Genomic DNA, 19,177 nt, shown 5'->3' on the forward strand with positions numbered 1-19,177 from the left:
CACAGGTGTGTGTCACTCTGAAACGACTCAGCTCCACCTGGGACCGCTCCCCTGACCTGGAAGTACTGTACGGCAGACGCCTCTTCTGTCCGCTGGCTGAACACTGAGTATTCCTTTTCCTCACGCCGGCATCTTTTCAAGGTATTTGAAAATGCGCTGAATTCTGCAAGGAGAAGAAAGCAGATCCATTTCTACAGCTTGGAAACCACAGCACTCGCCACTGCACCCTTCACAAAATTCCACCTGAGAAGCTACTAGAAGATGAAAACGGGGAAACCACAGCACTCGCCACTGCACTCTTCACAAAATTCCACCTGAGAAGCTACTAGAAGATGGAAACGGCGTGCTCACCTCTGGACACACGCATGATAAGGAACGGCAAGGTGGGAATGGGGACTGCTCTGAGGTGTGACACCCTTATTTACACTTGTCAGACATATTTGCATTCAGAAATGTCAAGTTTGAGACCATAATGGAACACAGGCAGAGCCTGGGCTCACTGAATTCTCCTGGTACGGTGCTAACAAAGTTCACAGGCTTATTCTCAGTATGTGCTCTGAGGAAGGTGATGGTTGATGATAAGAAAAATAAAATATATGTGAACACAAAATATATATGTATATAAGTGAGTATATATATAAAATCTCATTCTATCATTATAGTGACAAGTTTTCTTTGTTTTCCTATTTAGTATTCCCTAAGTGTATAGAGAAAAGGTAAACGAACCGGGGATATGTGTATACAAGGGAATGCTTTCTACTGTGTGAGGAACAGAATACAGAAGTGAAGGCTCAAAGAATTCCAGAAGTGATATTACTAATAGATAGCATGCACAGTGGTCAAATTCTGTGACTTCCACCTTAGAAATGTCTCTCAAAGTCCTGCCCAGTGGTCGTCGCTGCCTGGGGTCTCTCCTCTCCACTGCTGGTGCTGTGACCGGGTCTCTCTCCTACAGCCCACGTGGGATCCCTAACGCCCACCCAGTCTGGATTCACCATGAGCTCCAGTCCCTCACGTCTGTCCGCCCCTGGGTGCGCGCCCTCCTCGCCCCCATTTCCTGCACACATAAGACCTGCACTATACCCTTACGCGCCCACCGTGCTGCTGAAGCGCTTACACATTCCCAGGTCAACGTGGGCCTGGCCTGGCTTCTTGACTTTGAAACCCTTGTCCGTCTCTTCTGTTTGGATTACCTTCTGACATGAAACTCCTATTCATTCTCCAAGATTCAGTTCAATGAGCATTTCTTCACTGCTGTGTTCTACAACACCCATAGGCACAATGAACTGCTGCAACACAGGGGAGCTCAACACTTGGCTACACACCAGAATTCTTCTCTAGAAAGAATTTTTTAATGTAGACGTTGGACCCTCCACCTATACTGAGAAATTCAATGCTCTGGTAGTGGGGAGAAGGCATCTCTGTTTTTTTCAGAAGGCTGCAGTTAGTTTTCATGTGTAGCTAGGGACCAGAACCTGTGCTCTCATCTCATGCTCTCAGCTTACCATCTTATTTCATATTTTACCCAATTTCTCAATTTTTAAAGTGTCCATCTCTCTCTATATATCAAACTCTTTCAGGGCATGGTTTGGGGGCACGGTGTCAAGCCTTATTTATCTCTAGTCTTCAGAACATAGTGCTAACATAACAGCCACCCAGTAACAGGCTGAAAATGTGAATTCAATAAATTGGGGGAACTGATAAATGAATTTGCTGAAATTGTTTCAATTCATCTGTCAATAGATGAATGGATTGAGAAGATATGATATATATATATATATGAATATCATTCAGCCATGAGAAAAATGGAAATCCTGCCACTTGCAACACAATGGATGGACCTTGATGGTATTATGCTAAGTGAAATAAGCCAGAAAGAGGAAGACAAATACTATATGATATCACTTATATTTGGAAACTTTTTTTTAAAAAAGTCAAACTTATAGAAACAGACAGTAGAAAAGTGGTTGCCAGGAGCTAAGGGGTGGGGAAAATAGAGAGAGGTTGGTAAAGGGGTACAAACTTTCAACTATAAAATGAATAAGGCCTGAGGATCTAATGTATAACGTGGTGACTACAGTTGTTAACATGTATTAATATAATTGAAATTTTTTTTTGGCTGCATTGGGTCTCTGTTGCTGTGCGCAGCCTTTCTCTAGTTGCAGCAAACAGGGGCTACTCTTCGTCGAGATGTGCGGGCTTCTCACTGCAGTGGCTTATCTTGTTGTAGAGCACGAGCTCTAGGCGCACGGGCTTCAGTAGCTGCAGCACACAAGCTCAGTAGTTGTGGCACGGGGGCCCTAGAGTGCGCGAGCTTCAGTAGTTGTGTCGCACGGGCTCCGTAGTTGTGGCTCACAGGCTCTACAGCACAGAGTCAGTAGCTGTGGCACATGGGCTTCGTTGCTCCATGGCATGTGGGATCTTCCCAGACCAGGGATCGAACCTGTGTCCCTTGCACTGGCAGGCAAATTCTTAACCACTGCGCCACCAGGGAAGTCCCTATATAATTGAACTTTGCTAACAGAGAAATTAAATGTTCTCAACAAAAAAAAGAATAATAAAGTAAAATAAAATACAATAAATTCTCGGATATACTGAAAAACAAAGATGATACTGGATACTATTTACTGGTCTCCTGGCACCTCTCCAATTCCCTCTGAGTTCTCAGAGATTGCCAGCAGTGGTTTGTGTTACCCCTCTGTGAGTTGTGTCCTGGGCATCTCAGTTGTTTGGGCTTTCAAAGCCTATGGTAAACTCACTTGTCCAATAAATAGTCTTTTGAATATTCTCTACAGTTTCAAGTCTCTATCCTTTGGGGGAAATTGTACCTTTAATACAGCCAAAAGTAATGGCTGCCTAATTTAGTGAATAGGATGTGTGGTGAGTTGCAAAGTACCATTTTGGGTTCAAAAGCAAAATTTTGATAAAGTAATAAGGATAGTCTGCTTGTGCACCTCACCAATTGTCTTCAAAGGAAAAGGTGAAAGAGAAGCTCCAAAGAAGTTTTGTGTTACACCAGCATTCATGCAATACATAAATAGCCTTCCAAAATCAATACTAATTTGGATGTATTGGCTCTGTGTTTGCTATTTTTAAAAAATCCAATTGTATTACATTATACACACTATGATCACCACTCTGTAATCCTGGCACAGGGACCACATTTGATAAACCAAAAATCAGGGTCTCTAGTTTGACCAGTTTGGGATGTATTTATGGGATTTAGCAAATTAGAAGTCAGATATTGGCATGTCCAGGAATCAACACCAATTAACTCTTGACGATTGTGAATTCTGTCACAACGGCCGGCTGCCAAGAGAATGTTCTCTTCACAAGTCACCCTTACCTTTATTTTAATGCTTAAATTACTGCGTGTAAATAAATGTCTGTGTTTCCGCCTGATGTACAAAGATAGAAAAAAAAAATCACATTTTAAAAAGGAAAAGAAATTTAATTGTTTATTTCTCCCCTTTCCTCAGTCTCCAGAAGAAAGGACTCTGGTAGCTACTAAAGACACTGTCTTAGTCCGTTTGGGTTGCTATAACTGAGTGGCACAGACAGAGTGACTTATAAATAACAGAAATTTATTTTGATTATAAATTTATTTTGATTATAAATGAACTGTTCAGTTCACTCATTTATAATCAGTAGGAGAGACTGTCTAGATGTTGGGGCAGCTCTATGATTTGGGTCTGTAACATGTAATAACTGAATTCAGTACCCTAGTTTTATGTTAAACTATCAGGATTTTCTTGATAAAAGTTAATCCCCCTGCCTCCCCAGCCTACCTGTATTTCTCTTAATGACTTCTGGGTCCTGAGCTCCCTGTGCAGCCGGAAGAAGGTATTGCAGTCAGAACCATGTATTGATGATAAAAGCCTCTGGTAGCAATAAAAGTTGTCCTTAAAAACTGTTCTGGAGGCTGGAAGTCTGAGATCAGGGTGCCAGCATGGTCAGGTTCTGGTGAGGGTTCTCTTCTGAGATGCAGACTGCGGACTTGTGTCTGTGTCCTCACGTGGTGGAAGGAGCAAAGGAGCTCCCTGGGGTCTCTTTTGTAAGGATGCTAATCTCATTCATGAGGGCTCCACCCTTATGATCTAATCAGTTCCCACCTATACCTGAGACTGCTATGCATTTCTCTGGAAACACACACAGAATATATCTCTATAGGAAATTTCCTGAAATTCAATTTGCATGTATCCAACTTTGGGAGCAGGAATGAAGAAGGTATGGAAACTTTTTTATGTGAATATTATGTTCCTCCTCATTAAAAAAAGAAGAAAAGAACAGTAATACTGACATTTAGGAGTTCAGACGGTGAATAGATTTTGACTTAAATTGCATCATAACCAAAGATAATTGATTCTGCCAGTGATACCTAACTAGAACTTTTTGATTAATTAAACTTTCACTGCCAACTGGGCCCAAATACTTAAGTTCACACACCTTTGATTAGGGAATAAATAGGAGAAAATAAACCCTTGATTCTAAGGACCATGAAACCAGGAGAAGCAGGATTGAATGGGGGCACGTGGTCAGTTTTGTTCCCTTTTTTGTATACTGACTATAGGAAAATAGATACCTTTGACTTCCTCCCCAGTAAAAAGACCTTAATCTGGCAAATTTGAGCTGATGGACTAGAGAGAATTAAGATGGGCTATTTGTAAATCACTCAAGATTGTCCAAAAGCAGCTCTGCAATAATGTCTACAGCTTGACTTTTTAAAAAAAATCCATACCATGATTATCATATTGTCAATTGTGGATTTTCCAGTATAATTTGGGGACATGTGGCCAGAACAGCTGAGGCAGCCAGACAGGTATTACCCTTTCCTGGCACAGAAAGATGCTACATCTTGGTAAATAAACTCTGTACAGCAAGCACCACAGACAGTATCACTTGTAAATAGTAGCTATTTAAGAGAAGCAAGCAAACAAAAACAGATCCCTTCAATCTGGTCTTTTAGGAGTAACAGAACAGAAAGGAAAGGCTGTGTCTGAGTAGTCTTTAACTGATCCTTGAGTATAACTACATGCTAAAGTTGAAAGTAATGGTCTGTCAAGAAAGAACCTAAGTCAAGTCTGAGAATCAAAGTGGAATAGTTAGAATCATGGCTGAGGCATGGAACCGTCATGTCCTTGGTTAATATCTATATGATAGAGAAAATTACATCTATGTATTGTGCTGAGAAATGACAAAACACGATGGCTTACAGCCAGAGTAGTTACAATGCCAGTTCCACCAGGCCATTCTCTTCAGAAACAGTGTGGATAAACATGTCCTTTGAAAGGAGTTCCCATTTTACTCATAATCCATGCTGTGTCCGAGGTACTTGGCTTTTACTAGCAATTGAGGGTGTTTCCCCATCCTTATCTACTCTGCCCTCAGACCCCTGGGAAATACCCCACAGGGATCTCCTTATTCCAGAGCAGTGGTTTGGAGCCATATCCTCCCACCTTTTCTGCTCTAAGCAGTTAAAGGAGACAATATGCAAATGTGAATACAATTTTTTTTTTTTTTGGCAGTACGCGGGCCTCTCACTGCTGGGGCCTCTCCCGTCATGGAGCACAGGCTCCGGACGTGCAGGCCCAAGCGGCCACGGCTCACGGGCCCAGCCGCTCCACGGCACATGGGACCCTCCCGGACCGGGGCACAAACCCATGTCCCCTGCATCGGCAGGTGGACTCTCAACCACTGCGCCACCCATCCATTGCAATGGGAAGCCCATCCATTTAAATTTTATTATGTTCTCAACAGCTGGCCTTTCTTTACTCTCCTCTGGGAGTCATCCTGGCTCTACAGAATTAATGGCATCTTTCAAACAAATGTGCCTGCAGATCAAAAGTCTCCTCCAACAACAACAACAACAAAAAAATGAACTCCTTGCTAAAATGTTTTCCAAAGGCATAATCACCTGCTGGATTTAAAGATCCTTTCACTCCTCTTACCAAAAGTCTCTCCCTATAGTTTGGAGAACTGAAGAAGAGAAGATGGGTTACTATTACCGCATCTTATTTTGGAACCTCCAGTGAGCATTACCATAGACAATGTCTGTCCCCCACGAAAAATCACACCTAGTCTCCAATGTGATGGTAGTTAGAGGGTAGAGCCTTTGGGAAGTGATGAGACATAAAGTAGATTCTCTGAGTGCCCACCATAGATAGCATTACTATAAGACAATGGAGGTTTCTATTGTACACATGAGAAAACTAGAAAAATGGACAGCTTCCCCAAACTTCAAGCTAGTGCTTTTGTCTCCTCTTTAAAATAAATTTGTTAGCATTTCTTAAAAGCAACTGCCAATCAACCTCTCTTAAAATAAATATGTTTATAAGCTCTAAGAAATCAAATGTACTTATTTGGCTTTGCTCTCCTCTCAAAGCCTTACAATTAGCAACCAAACCTATAATTCATAACCTATGTAATACTTAACTAAAATTCTTTTTGTACAAACAAAACATGAATACAAAGCACTGGGAAGGGCTATTTGGGAGTATTCTGTATATCTGTCATATCTCTAAATATTAAGAATCTTATGCAAAATAACTGGATTACAAATCTTACCAAATGTCAGAGGCAATCGACATGCATGTCTTTAACCAATTTAAACACTTTCTGAGATGACCAGCGGTGACCAAGACATTAGTAAAATAGTGAGCTTCACCATTTATGAAAGTAAGCACAGTTTGCTCATTTGTCTCATTTGTCTAAATATTGAGCCAGCTGCCTGATCCCTGTGGGATCCTAGCACACTTGCCCTGACACTCCACCCATCAGCAAGGCAAGACCAAGATCTGAGGACTGTGTGGTTTCCAATAAGCAGAAGGATCAGGGGTCAGCCTTGGACAGAGGGTAAGTCACTAAGCCAAAGCAGGAACAAAATTCTAAGGAAAGGATATCAGTGAAAACTCTTTTGTTGGCAAGAGGTGGAAATTCAAGCTTAAACCCAGCTTTTGCTCCCAGAGCACACTGCTGTGTGAAAGGCTACTACAAAGCAACTGATCTAACATTTCTGGTCCTATAACATGCTGAATCCCTGACTCTGGGACAGCTACCAGCTCTATTTTCCTGTCCATACTCCCTAAGAGTTTCCGGCCCTGCTCATAACTCCTGATGTTCTGTTTGCACCATTAGATCCTATATCTTATCCAGCAGATTAGTTAAGAATGAGCTGCTGACTAACGGGTCACTCAGCCTGGACCAAAAGACCCAGGTACTAGTAAACAGGACAGGCTCTGGGGCTCCAAAGAGGAGTGATCCTACATCTTGGTTCACCTGGGACATTCCAATTTATGTCTGCCATCCTGGACAGATTACTGATCGCATTCCCTCTCCCACTCAAAGAGTCCTGGCTGGGATGATAAATCGCTGAATCACCCTGGCTACAAGATGATGTAGTCTTAGGGGAGGTAGCCCGGCAGGGTCAAGTACAAGAGGAATAGGCAGTTGAGAGAGATGAGGACACAGAAAGATGCAGATGGGGAAGACCACACAGATAATACCTGTTTCCCCACATGGTTTCAGGATACTCTGTTTCTCTGTCTTAAATGTCATGAGACATTTCCTTATGACATTTGTCCTGAGCTACTCTATATAGGTAGCCTTGACTAGAACAGAAATCTCCCACTTCACAAGAATTTTTTTTTGTTTTTTGTTTTTGCTTACTCATTGCCAGTTGACTCAGGTTTAAGAGTTTTTTTGGTTTGGGTTTGGTTTGGTTTTCGCTTTTACTAACAATTTTATATATGTTTATGTTGTACTCATTTCAAGTGTTTTTTTTTTTAATCTACACCATACTTTTCTCTACCTTAGAGGTAAATCAGTCTCTTTGCAATTGGGCTCATTTCTACCATTATTTTTGAACCAATTTCAGTGAAGACCCTCCCATATGTGCACTACTTAGGATCAAGACTGAATTCCACAAAACCACCTAGTCATTTGAAGGTCAACAGACTTGCAGAAAGACAAATGGTACCTCAGTTCACTAAGTGAGGCCAGAATGCACCTTCTGGGGCATTTAGCATACATTCAATAGAGGGACTAATTTATTTATGCGGCTGCCCGAGCCATTATTCAATTAGCTCTCATGGCTTCCCAAGGCCTCTGCATGCCTCCCAGCAAGCACAGCAGCACAGGTGAACACCTAACAGGTGGCATCAGGCACATTTCCAACCTGATTAGATTTACACAGTTTTTAAAATGATGTATAACAACTTAAACCGACATTTTTACAGCTGCCTATGCCATACTCCCTACATTCCCCAAACAGTTAACTTGAGGTAAGCATTACTGTAGCCCAACATGAAACTTAAAAATCTGAAATAGCAGAGACTGTACCTTCAGTACGTAATGTTTGGGGTACTTCACTTTGCCAAGTGAAAACTTAGCATAATAACTAATAAACAAAAATCTCTCTGGGCCTTCTCTTTATATATTATCTGTAGACAAATGAGACATAAATACCCATAAACTCGGCTGAGAAATTCTGTACCTGTTGCAAGGCAAAGGAAAGAAAGAACTTTATACCTGGCAGACTTGAAATTTCAAGTTACGTTAAAAACAAACAAACAAACAAACAATTACAGATGACAAGTAGCACCTTTTGGTTTTGCAATACAACTTTTAAGATCTAGCTCTCTTTCCATTCAAATATGGATTTAACAGTAATACTACATACAATACTTATAGGAAATTAATCTTGTCTTCATTTATAGAAAGCAAAATGCACCTACCATAGTTTTCCCAATGACATGAACCTATAACTGGTTAAAAGCATGGATGTGCATGTGTCGTCTTAGCTCAATCTCTTTGCTTTTCTCTTGGTTCCTCTTTCACATTTATACAGCTGGTCCACTGTGTGCAAAATGACTTGAGCAGAGGCTAAATCCAGCCTACAGGCTTTTTTTTTTTTTTTTGGTAGGTCTGTTGTTTCCATGTGACATCACTTGAGTTCCATTCGAATTGGGAGCCTGACAGTACCTGACTGCGTCCAGGATTTAAGAAGTAGTTTAGTATGGCTCCTAGTTGTGCTGGATTTTTAGGCAGACTGACTTTGAGGTTCACCAATTCAACCAGCATTATGGGACACCCACTGTGTACTGAGTACTGGAAAATTGAGGGCATGCTGGGTGTAACTTCATAAACATTTTATTCACATCACCAAATTTTCTAGCATTTTCAGTGAAGTACAAAGGAAAATCAAACAATGTCTCGCTCCCTGAATAACAAGCCTCAGAGAATTTCTAGAGCACAAGTCATATCAGGCAAAGTTGTGTGTCTGTGCGTGTGTGTTTTAATAGAATTGCTAAAGAAGTCAAAAAGGGAATCCAATACATGCAACTTACATAGCTTGTAGTAATATATTGAAACAGGGTCTCATGACATTTTACTTTGAAACTGGATTAAACTTGGCTACAGAATGAGCACTGTCCCATTGAGTGACCACACAAAGAGGGCCAGGGAGCACTGCAGAGTTATCAGCTCTCCTGCATCACCTTAGGAGGCGGTAGTTGGTAGTGTGCCTCAAGTACCAGGAGAAAGGTCTTCCTTTTTATTTTTATTTTTTTATTGGAGTATAATTGCTTTACAATGGTGCGTTAGTTTCTGCTTCACAACAAAATGAATCAGTTATATATATACATATGTTCCCATATCTCTTCCTGCTTGCGTCTCCCTCCCTCCCACCCTCCCTATCCCACCCCTCCAGGCAAACAAAGCACCGAGCTGATCTCCCTGTGCCGTGCGGCTGCTTCCCACTAGCTATCTACCTTACATTTAGTAGTGTATATATGTCCATGCCTCTCTCTCGCTTTGTCACTGTTTACCCTTCCCCCTCCCCATAGCCTCAAGTCCGTTCTCTAGGAGGTTTGCGTCTTTATTCCTGCCTTACCCCTAGGTTCTTCATGACATTTTTTTTTTTCTTAAATTCCATATATATGTGTTAGCATACAGTATTTGTCTTTTTCTTTCTGACTTACTTCACTCTGTATGACAGACTCTAGGTCTATCCACCTCATTACAAATAGCTCAATTTCGTTTCTTTTTATGGCTGAGTAATATTCCATTGTATATATGTGCCACATCTTCTTTATCCATTCATCCGATGATGGGCACTTAGGTTGTTTCCATCTCCGGGCTATCGTAAATAGAGCTGCAATGAACATTTTGGTACATGACTCTTTTTGAATTTCGGTTTTCTCAGGGTATATGCCCAGTAGTGGGATTGCTGGGTCATATGGTAGTTCTATTTGTAGTTTTTTAAGGAACCTCCATACTGTTCTCCATAGTGGCTGAACCAATTCACATTCCCACCAGCAGTGCAAGAGTGTTCCCTTTTCTCCACACCCTCTCCAGCATTTATTGTTTCTAGATTTTTTGATGATGGCCATTCTGACTGGTGTGAGATGATATCTCATTGTAGTTTTGATTTGCATTTCTCTAATGATTAGTGATGTTGAGCATTCTTTCATGTGCTTGTTGGCAGTCTGTATATCTTCTTTGGAGAAATGTCTATTTAGGTCTTCTGCCCATTTTTGGATTGGGCTGTTTGTTTGTTATTAAGCTGCATGAGCTGCTTATAAATTTTGGAGATTAATCTTGACAAAGTTGCTTCATTTGCAAATATTTTCTCCCATTCTGAGGGTTGTCTTTTGGTCTTGTTTATGGTTTCCTTTGCTGTGCAAAAGCTTTGAAGTTTCATTAGGTCCCATTTGTTTATTTTTGTTTTTCTTTCCATTTCTCTAGGAGGTGGGTCAAAAAGGACCTTGCTGTGATTTATGTCACAGAGTGTCCTGCCTATGTTTTCCTCTAAGAGTTTGATAGTGTCTGGCCTTACATTTAGGTCTTTAATCCATTTTGAGCTTATTTTTGTGTATGGTGTTAGGGAGTGATCTAATCTCATGCTTTTACTTGTAGCTGTCCAGTTTTCCCAGCACCACTTATTGAAGAGGCCCTACAGGCATTTTTAAACCTGGTCATCATATGTCTTAAAAATCAGAAAAATAAATCTCACAAGAAATGTGAATTTCTGGCTAAAACTGCACAGCATGAAATCCCTGGGTCTGACTCGCTCTGTGGCAACAATCACATGAGGGAAGTAGCTGCTGCCACCTTTTGAATGAATACGAGATTTCCAGTTCACCACAGCTGCCACCATTCTTTCTTATTTGCAACCAGCTCACTTCATGCATTTCCATGACGTGCCTGGGCTCTGTAGGCATTTGAGTCTGTGATCCCATATCCCCAGGGGTCCATTGCAAAACTCAGTGGACAGCAAGTCTGCAACTTAAAATATCAACTACTTCCCTTCAATTTCTAAGCACCATGAAATCACTGAAGCTAAGGAAAATGATAGCCAAACACACTTTATCATGCTATCTTTTCAATCAATCGTTAGTTGCATTTTAGGCTTACAGAAGACGTTGCTGAGTTTCTCCACAATGATTTTATTTGGCTGTTTTGTACAGACACTCATTAGGGCAGGTTCAAACTCTAACTCTAGAGCTATTAGGTAAGTTCTGGTGAAATGATCACTATCATTCCCAAACAAACTATTCTCATATGAATATGGTACTGCTGACTGACCTATAGTGTAATTTCACCTGTGAAGATGAACTTTCATTAGACCATCCACCTCCCCCAACCTTCCCCTGTAATTAGATATGATCAAGGAGACTCAAGAGTGTGACACCCACAGCTGAAGAGCAATTCCACTCAGGATGCCCACAGCATGCACTGCGTTATCATCATCCCCTAACAAACTGATCCAACCGTTTACTTTCATGACAAACGGCTAGTGGATTTATTAACAGTTGAATGAATGCTTCCTGGTTGACATCCATCTATACTTTCCTCATATGGAATGGTGGATAACATCGACCATTTTAATTTTCCAAAGTCAGGAAAATTAAATCCAGGAATACTGGTTATCATTCAATGTTTTCATAACTACAACCAGCAGTTCTTTTTATATGTAGGGTTTATCTGAAACTTTAACTGCATCCTAGCTCTAGAATGAGCACTGAGTTTAGAACCCTTGATACTCTGAAAAATGTTCCAAATCTTATTAGGAGCCCGCTCAAGAAAACTTTTCTTCAGAGTGAAACGCCAAGGGAAACTTGGCCTGACATTCTGCCCACCTACCACTGATCTGCCCCTTATGGACACTGGGAATCTTATAAGTCAACAGCACTTTCTCTTTTGCTTGGGTGCCAGGATGCTCAGAGCCAGAATCATGGGTTGGCAGTAATTACAGTACCCATGATTTATGGGTCCTATAATATGTAGGTTTGTGTTTTAATTTCCTCTTGGCTTCAGTCTTTCTATATTTTCCCTGATCTTAAAATTTATCTATTTGTATTTTATTATATAAAAGTGTGAGGAAACAACTTCTCAGTAGAAAAAAGTGGGAGATGGATGGATGATGGATAGAAAAATTGACCTATTGTTCTCATCATTACTATACGAAGATTTAACAAAGATTGGTTGTTAAATCATTCTGTAATTTTCTGCCTCACTTTCCATACAATAACCCACCCTGCTCTGAACAGCAAATGCAAGGACTTTGGAAGCAACAGCGTTGGTCCCATATGCTAAAAGCAGATGGGATCTGCACTGTCTTCACAGTAGCAGCTGCCCAGGAACCAAAGTAAAGAGGAGGAGGCTGGGGGAAAGAGCACGAGGGGAGAGAAACACAAAAGCGCAATCAGGAGCAGAGAAGAGAGATACTTCCTGCTACCAGTCTCAGCCACGGTTAAAAAGCAAGCACACATTCATGAACTGCTCCATTTGATAATGTTTGCACATTTACGGTGTCACTTAATTCAATTCCCACTGCCAAGAGGTATTCTGATCGCCACTGTGCACATGGAGAGGGAAAGACACAGTTTGTTCTGAGTAAAAATTAGCAAGGCCAATGTTCCTTCCAATACCACTATCTGCATTCCAGAAAGTGGGAAACTCTAAAATATAGGAAGTCCATGTTCTACACTGGAAGAAGCTGTCTATGTACTGAATGAAGACGGCTGGGAAAATAAGGAACAAAAACAAAAAGTAAGATGTCACATATCAATGTAACATTAATAACAGGGAAATGACTTCAGCTGTAGCCAGAGAGACTGGCTAAACAGGGAAATCCTTTTGACTCCAAGTGTTACAAAATCATGACAGCAAAGGGTTCTCTGTGTGTAACTGCAGAATTTCCTTATTTGGAGATGTTACTTTCAACATCTAGTTATTTATTATTCTAGGTTGGCAAAATTTTGCCAAAAATTTATTTAAAATACTCTAGCTGATCTCTCACTTATAAAAAAATGTTTCTTGACTTTTTTAATAGTGAAGGGTGTAAACAATGTCACTGTCCATCTAGCGGAGGAATGAGTAGGCGAAGTGTGCTATATTAATACGATGGAATACCATGCAGCCATTAAAAGGACTAAAGTAGATACATATGTCAACAAACACAGATTTCAAAAATAGCGCTGAATATTAAAGCAAGTTTCAGAATGACTGTAGGATATAAGATCCTTTTATAACTTAAAACAAAGTCAATACTATGTATCAGGGGTTGGCAAACTTTTTCTGCAAAAGACAAATAGTAAATAATTTAGACTTTGCAGAGCCATATATGCCATCTGTCACATATTATTCTTTTTTGTTGTTGTCTTTGGACTTGAGAACACAGAGAGCGGGAAGGGTAAGCTGGGATGAAGTGAGAGAGTGGCATGGACATATATACACTACCAAATGTAAAATAGATAGCTAGGGAAGCAGCTGCATAGCACAGGGAGATCAGCTCGGTGCTCTGTGACCACCTAGAGGGGTGGGATAGGGAGGGTGGGAGGGAGACGCAAGAGGGAGGGGATATGTTTACACATAGCGGATTCACTTTGTTATACAGCAGAAACTAACACAACTTTGTAAAGCAATTATAATCCAATAAAGATACTAAAAAAAATCTCACTGTCCTTTTAAATCAGGTAACTATCAATATACATGGTATGAATGTCAAGTTTAGAGTGATATCAGCATCATAGCTGAATAAGACGTCTTTTGTTCCTGTCCAACCCCCCCTTCCTAACAATAACAATTTGGTATCCATGCATGGACAAAAGTGCCTTTGTGGGAGCTGTGGGATCCAGCACCATACACCAAGAAACCCAGGAGAAGTCTCACCCACCCATGTGTTGGGTAATAGGTATGCAGATCTTGGTCCCAGCTGTGGACCCTGAGTGGCCCATGAACTGGCTCCAGCCCCTCCTAGCCATGGTCTGGGAGGCCCTGGAAAACACTGTCTTAGATAATCACCCATGGACAAGAGATCTTTTGTGGAAGTCCAGGTTTCCAACAGATAAGTGCCAGCACACCACTGAAGCAAAACAAAAAGGGGATTTGGACACAATGGAGAGGGTAAGAGGAACGTTTTGACGTTACTCAAACTACCCCTCACCCAAGGCAGTAAAGCTCAGGGCCAAGAGAGATCCTGCTCGTGACTTCTACCACGGTGAAAAACGAGAGTGTGTAAGTGCCCAGCTTCCGCAGCTGTGCAGGACGCTGCCAAAGACGCTCATTTCTCTTCTGCCCCATCCACGGTACTGAATCGTAAGCAGCATGTACTGGGGATGAGGGGAGACTGGGAGACGAGCAGACAGGATTCTCAGAGGGCATGAAATGAACAAGAATCCTATTAACTGCATTGTGAACTCCAGTAAGAAGCTCACCAATGAGCTGCTGGGGACACCTCACCTGTGGATCGCCCCAACGGGCCCATGGGCATCCCCAATGCTCTGTGTGCCTTACCCACACACATATCTACCCTGTGGCCAGCTCTCTATGTAAGCTCCCAAGAGCGTCAGTGACAGCAAGCTTTGACAAATAGCTAGTGAGAATGTACAGAAAGCTAGCCCAAATCTGCAGGCCAGGGAGAACCCATAAACTTAAGCTTTAGCACCACCTTTGGGGAAACAAAGGGAGACTGTCAGCACTCAGCCTGGGGCATTGCAGGATCAAGAGAAGACATCCAAACTTAAGAATTCTGTCACAAGAGGGAGTAAGAAACGTGGAGCAGATGTATCCATAGAAGGTCTGAGAGCCTCAGAACCCTTAGCAGGGCTGATGGAAGGTATTGCTGTCCCAGTTAGTAAGGACTGGAGGAAGTGATGCTACTTCAGATGTGAAGACAGCAAAACAAATTTCAAAGAACATGAAAAATCAAGGAAACAAGACATCACCAAAAGACCATAATAGTCTTCTAGTAACCAATCAAAAAGACACGGAGATCTGTGATTTATCCAGTAAATAATTTGAAATAGCTGTTCTATGGAAACTGGATAGCTATAAGAAAACACAAAAAGACAATTCAACAAAATCAGGAAAAGTTTTTTCTGCATGAACAAAATGAGAAACAAATCGTAAAAAAGAATCAAACAGAAAACTCTGGAACTGAAGAATACAATGAACTAAATTTTAAAATGCAACAGAGAACATCAATAGCTGAATGGATCAAGCAGAAGAAAGAAGTTGTGAGGTAGAAGACAGGACCTTTGAAATTATCCAGTCAGAGAAGAATAAAGAAAAAAGAATGAAAAACAGTGAACAAAGCATATGTGACCTATGGGACATCATAAAAGAAACAACTTAAAAATTACTGGAGTTCCAGAGGAAAAGGGGGTGTGTGCATAGAGCTTGCTTAGAGAAATAATGGCTGAGAATTTCAAAAATCTGCACCGAAATTTGGGTATCTAAGTTCATGAAGTTAGGTCACCAAATAAACTCAAAGAGATGCTGCCCAACACACATTATAATAAAACTGTCAAAGACTGAAGACAAAGAGAGAATTTTAAAAGCAGGAAGAGAAAAGAAGCTTGTGACTTGCAAGGGAACCCCCATTAGAGTATCAGGAAATTTCTCACCAGAAACCTTACAGGCCAGGAGACAGTGGGATGATGTATTCAAAGTGATGAAAGAGAAAACTGCCAACAAAGAATATCTTATCTGGCAAAGGCATCTTTCAGAAATGAAGGAGAGATAAAGACTACCAGATAAACGAAAGCTAAGGGAGTTCATCACCACTAGACCTCCCTTACAAGAAATGCTGAAAGGAGTTCTTTCAGATGAAGTGAAAGGACACTATTAGTAACATAAAAACATTGAAAATATGCAACACACTGGTAAAGGTAAGTATACAGTCAAATTCAGAATACTGTCATACTGTAACATGGTGTGTTACCCACTTAATTCCAGTATAAGGGTTAAAGGACAAGAGTATTAAAAATAACTATAGCTAAAATAATTTGTTAATAAATACACTATATAAAAAAGAGGTAAATTGAGACATCAAAACTAAAACAGGGGTGGGGTGTATAAAAGGGTATAGTTTTTGTGTTATTGAAATTATTATAAGTGTAAAATAGACTGTTATATTTATAAGATGCTTTGTGTAAGCCTCATAGTAACCACAAAGCAATAACCTATAGTATATTCACAAAAGATAAAGGCAATCAACATTTACCACTGTGGAAAATTACCAATTCAAAAAGGAAGGCATCGAGAGCAGAGAAAAAAGAACAAGGGAATTTGTTCAGCAAGAAAATAATAAAGACGGCATTAGTCAAGTCCTTACCTATCTATCAATGATTACTCTATCAATAATTATTCTAAATGTAATTGGATTAATTTCTGCACTCAAAAGGCATAGAGTAGCTGGATGGATAAAAATAACAAGACCCAACTATATGCTCCTTACAAGACACTCACTTCAGCTTTCAGGAATCACAAAGGCTCCAATCCAAGTGAAGGGACAGAAAAAGATATTCCATGCAAATGGAAACCAAAAGAGAGCAGTGGTAGCTATACAGTGGACCCCTAAGCAACACAGGGTTTAAGGCTGCCAACCCGCCATGCTGTTGAAAATCCACATATAACTACAGTCAGCCCTCCACATCTGTGGTTCCACATCCATGGATTCAACCAACTGTGGATCACGTGGTAATGCAGTATGTATTTACTGAAAAAAAATCTGTATATAAAGAGACCCACACAGTTCAAACCTAGTACTGTTTAAGGGTCAACTGTACTTACATCAGAAAAAAATGGACTTTAAGCCAAAAACTGTAAAAACTGAAAAACAAGGTGATTATATAATGATAGAGGGGTCAATCAATCAAGAAGATATAACAATCATAAATATACATGCACTCAACATTGGAGCACCTAAATCTATTAAACAAATACTAGCAGATCTGAAGGGAAAAATAGACAATACAATAATAGTACAGAACTTCAGTACCCCACTATCAACAGTGAATAAACCAACCAGACAAACAACAAGGAAACATTGGACCTGAACTATACTTTAGACCAAATGAACATAACAGATTTATATAGAACATTCCATCCAATAGCAGAAGAATACACATTCTTCCCAAATGCACAGAGAACATTCTCCAGGATAGATCATACGATAGGTCACAAAACAAGTCCTAGCAAATTTACCAGTATCAAAACAAATCATACAAGTATCTTTTCTGACAACAGCAGTATGAAACTAGAAATCAATAACAGGAGGAAGGCTGGAATATTCACAAATACATGGAAATTAAACAATATACTCCTGACTAACTTATGAGTCAAAAAAGAAATTTAAAAATATATAAGACAAATGAAAATGGAAATACAACATACCAAAACCTATGGGAAGCAGCAGAAGTAGTTCTAAGAGGGAAGTTTATAATAATAAACAACTACAGAGAGAAAAAGGAAGGATCTCAAATAAACAACCTAACTTTATACCTCAAGAAACTAGAAAAGGAAGAAGAAAATAAGCCCAAAGTTAGCAGAGGGAAGGAAATAACAAAGATCAGAGCAGATTCAAATAAAAATAGAGACCAGCAAAACATTAGAATACAACAAAACAAAGAGGTATTTTTTAAAAAGGTAAATATAATTGGCAAAACTTTACACTATCTTTAAAAAAAAGAAGACTCAATTATTTCAGAAATGAAAGAGGGGACATTACAACTAAGACCACAGAAATACAAATGATTAAAGATACTACAATTAACAATTACACGTCAACAAACTGGATACCCTGGAAGAAATGGATATATTTCTAGAAACATACAAACTACCAAACTGAATCACGAAGAATTAGAAAATGTGAGCAGAGCTACAATGAATAAGGAGACTGAATCAGTAATAAAAGAAAAACTTCCCAACAAAGAAAAGACCAGGGTCCAACAGTTTCCCTGATGAATTCTATCAAACATTTAAAGCATTAATGTCTGTCCTTCTCAAACTCTTCCAAAATATTGAAGAAGAGGAAATACTCTTAAACTTATTTTATGAGGCTAGTATTACCCTGATACCAAGTCAGATAAGGATACTACAAAAAAAACCAAAACAAACAACAACAAAATAACTATAGGCCAGGGCTTCCCTGGTGGCGCAGTGGTTGGGAGTCCGCCTGCCGATGCAGGGGACATGGGTTTGTGCCCCGGTCTGGGAAGATCCCACATGCCACAGAGCGGCTAGGCCCGTGAGCCATGGCCGCTAAGCCTGCGTGTCTGGAGCCTGTGCTCCGCAACAGGAGAGGCCAAAACAGTGAGAGGCCTGTGTACCGCAAAAAAAAAAACCAAAAAAAACTATAGGCCATTATCCTTGATGAATATAAATGTAAAAATTTTCAACACTTTATTACCAAATGGAATTCAACAGCACATTAAAAACATTTATCCCTTTTAATTAAAAGGAATGTACCTCAAAATAGGAAAGGCTATATATGACAAGCCCACAGATAACATCATACTCAATGGTGAAAGGTTGAACGCTTTTCCTCTAAGATCATAAACAAGATGAAGGGTGCCCACTCTTACCAATCCTATTCAACATAGTACTGTAAATCCTAGCCAGAACAATTATAAGAAAAAGAAAGGAAGTAAGGAAAGAAGAAAGAAGGAAAGAAAGAAAAGGCATACAAATTATAAAGGAAAAAGTAAAACTGTCTTTGTGTTCAGATATGACCATATATAAAGAAAATTCTAGATTCCACCAAAACACTGTTAGAACTAAGCAACAAATTCAGTAAATTTGCAGGATACAAAATCAACATACAGAAATCAGTTGCATTTCTATACACTTACTAACAATGGAATATCTGAAAAAGAAAATTTAAAATACCACA

At 40.0% G+C, this 19,177-nt stretch overlaps 1 protein-coding gene across 7 annotated transcripts in view; it reads right to left on the reverse strand.

Moving 5' to 3' along the window:
* Nucleotides 1-19,177, reverse strand: part of LOC113620093 (histone-arginine methyltransferase CARM1-like) — a 271,720-nt gene that overhangs the window by 111,914 nt on the left and 140,629 nt on the right. For all 7 annotated transcript variants that reach the window (XM_027105782.1, XM_027105781.1, XM_027105777.1 and 4 more), the window contains one exon: nucleotides 57-163. In XM_027105782.1, coding sequence (XP_026961583.1) covers nucleotides 57-163 — 107 coding nt within the window. The remainder of the gene's footprint in view (nucleotides 1-56; nucleotides 164-19,177) is intronic.

Source organism: Aethalodelphis obliquidens, unplaced genomic scaffold (assembly GCF_003676395.1).
Source record: "Aethalodelphis obliquidens isolate GAN/ISIS:26980383/991018 unplaced genomic scaffold, ASM367639v1 scaffold7, whole genome shotgun sequence".
Lineage (NCBI taxonomy): Eukaryota > Metazoa > Chordata > Mammalia > Artiodactyla > Delphinidae > Aethalodelphis > Aethalodelphis obliquidens.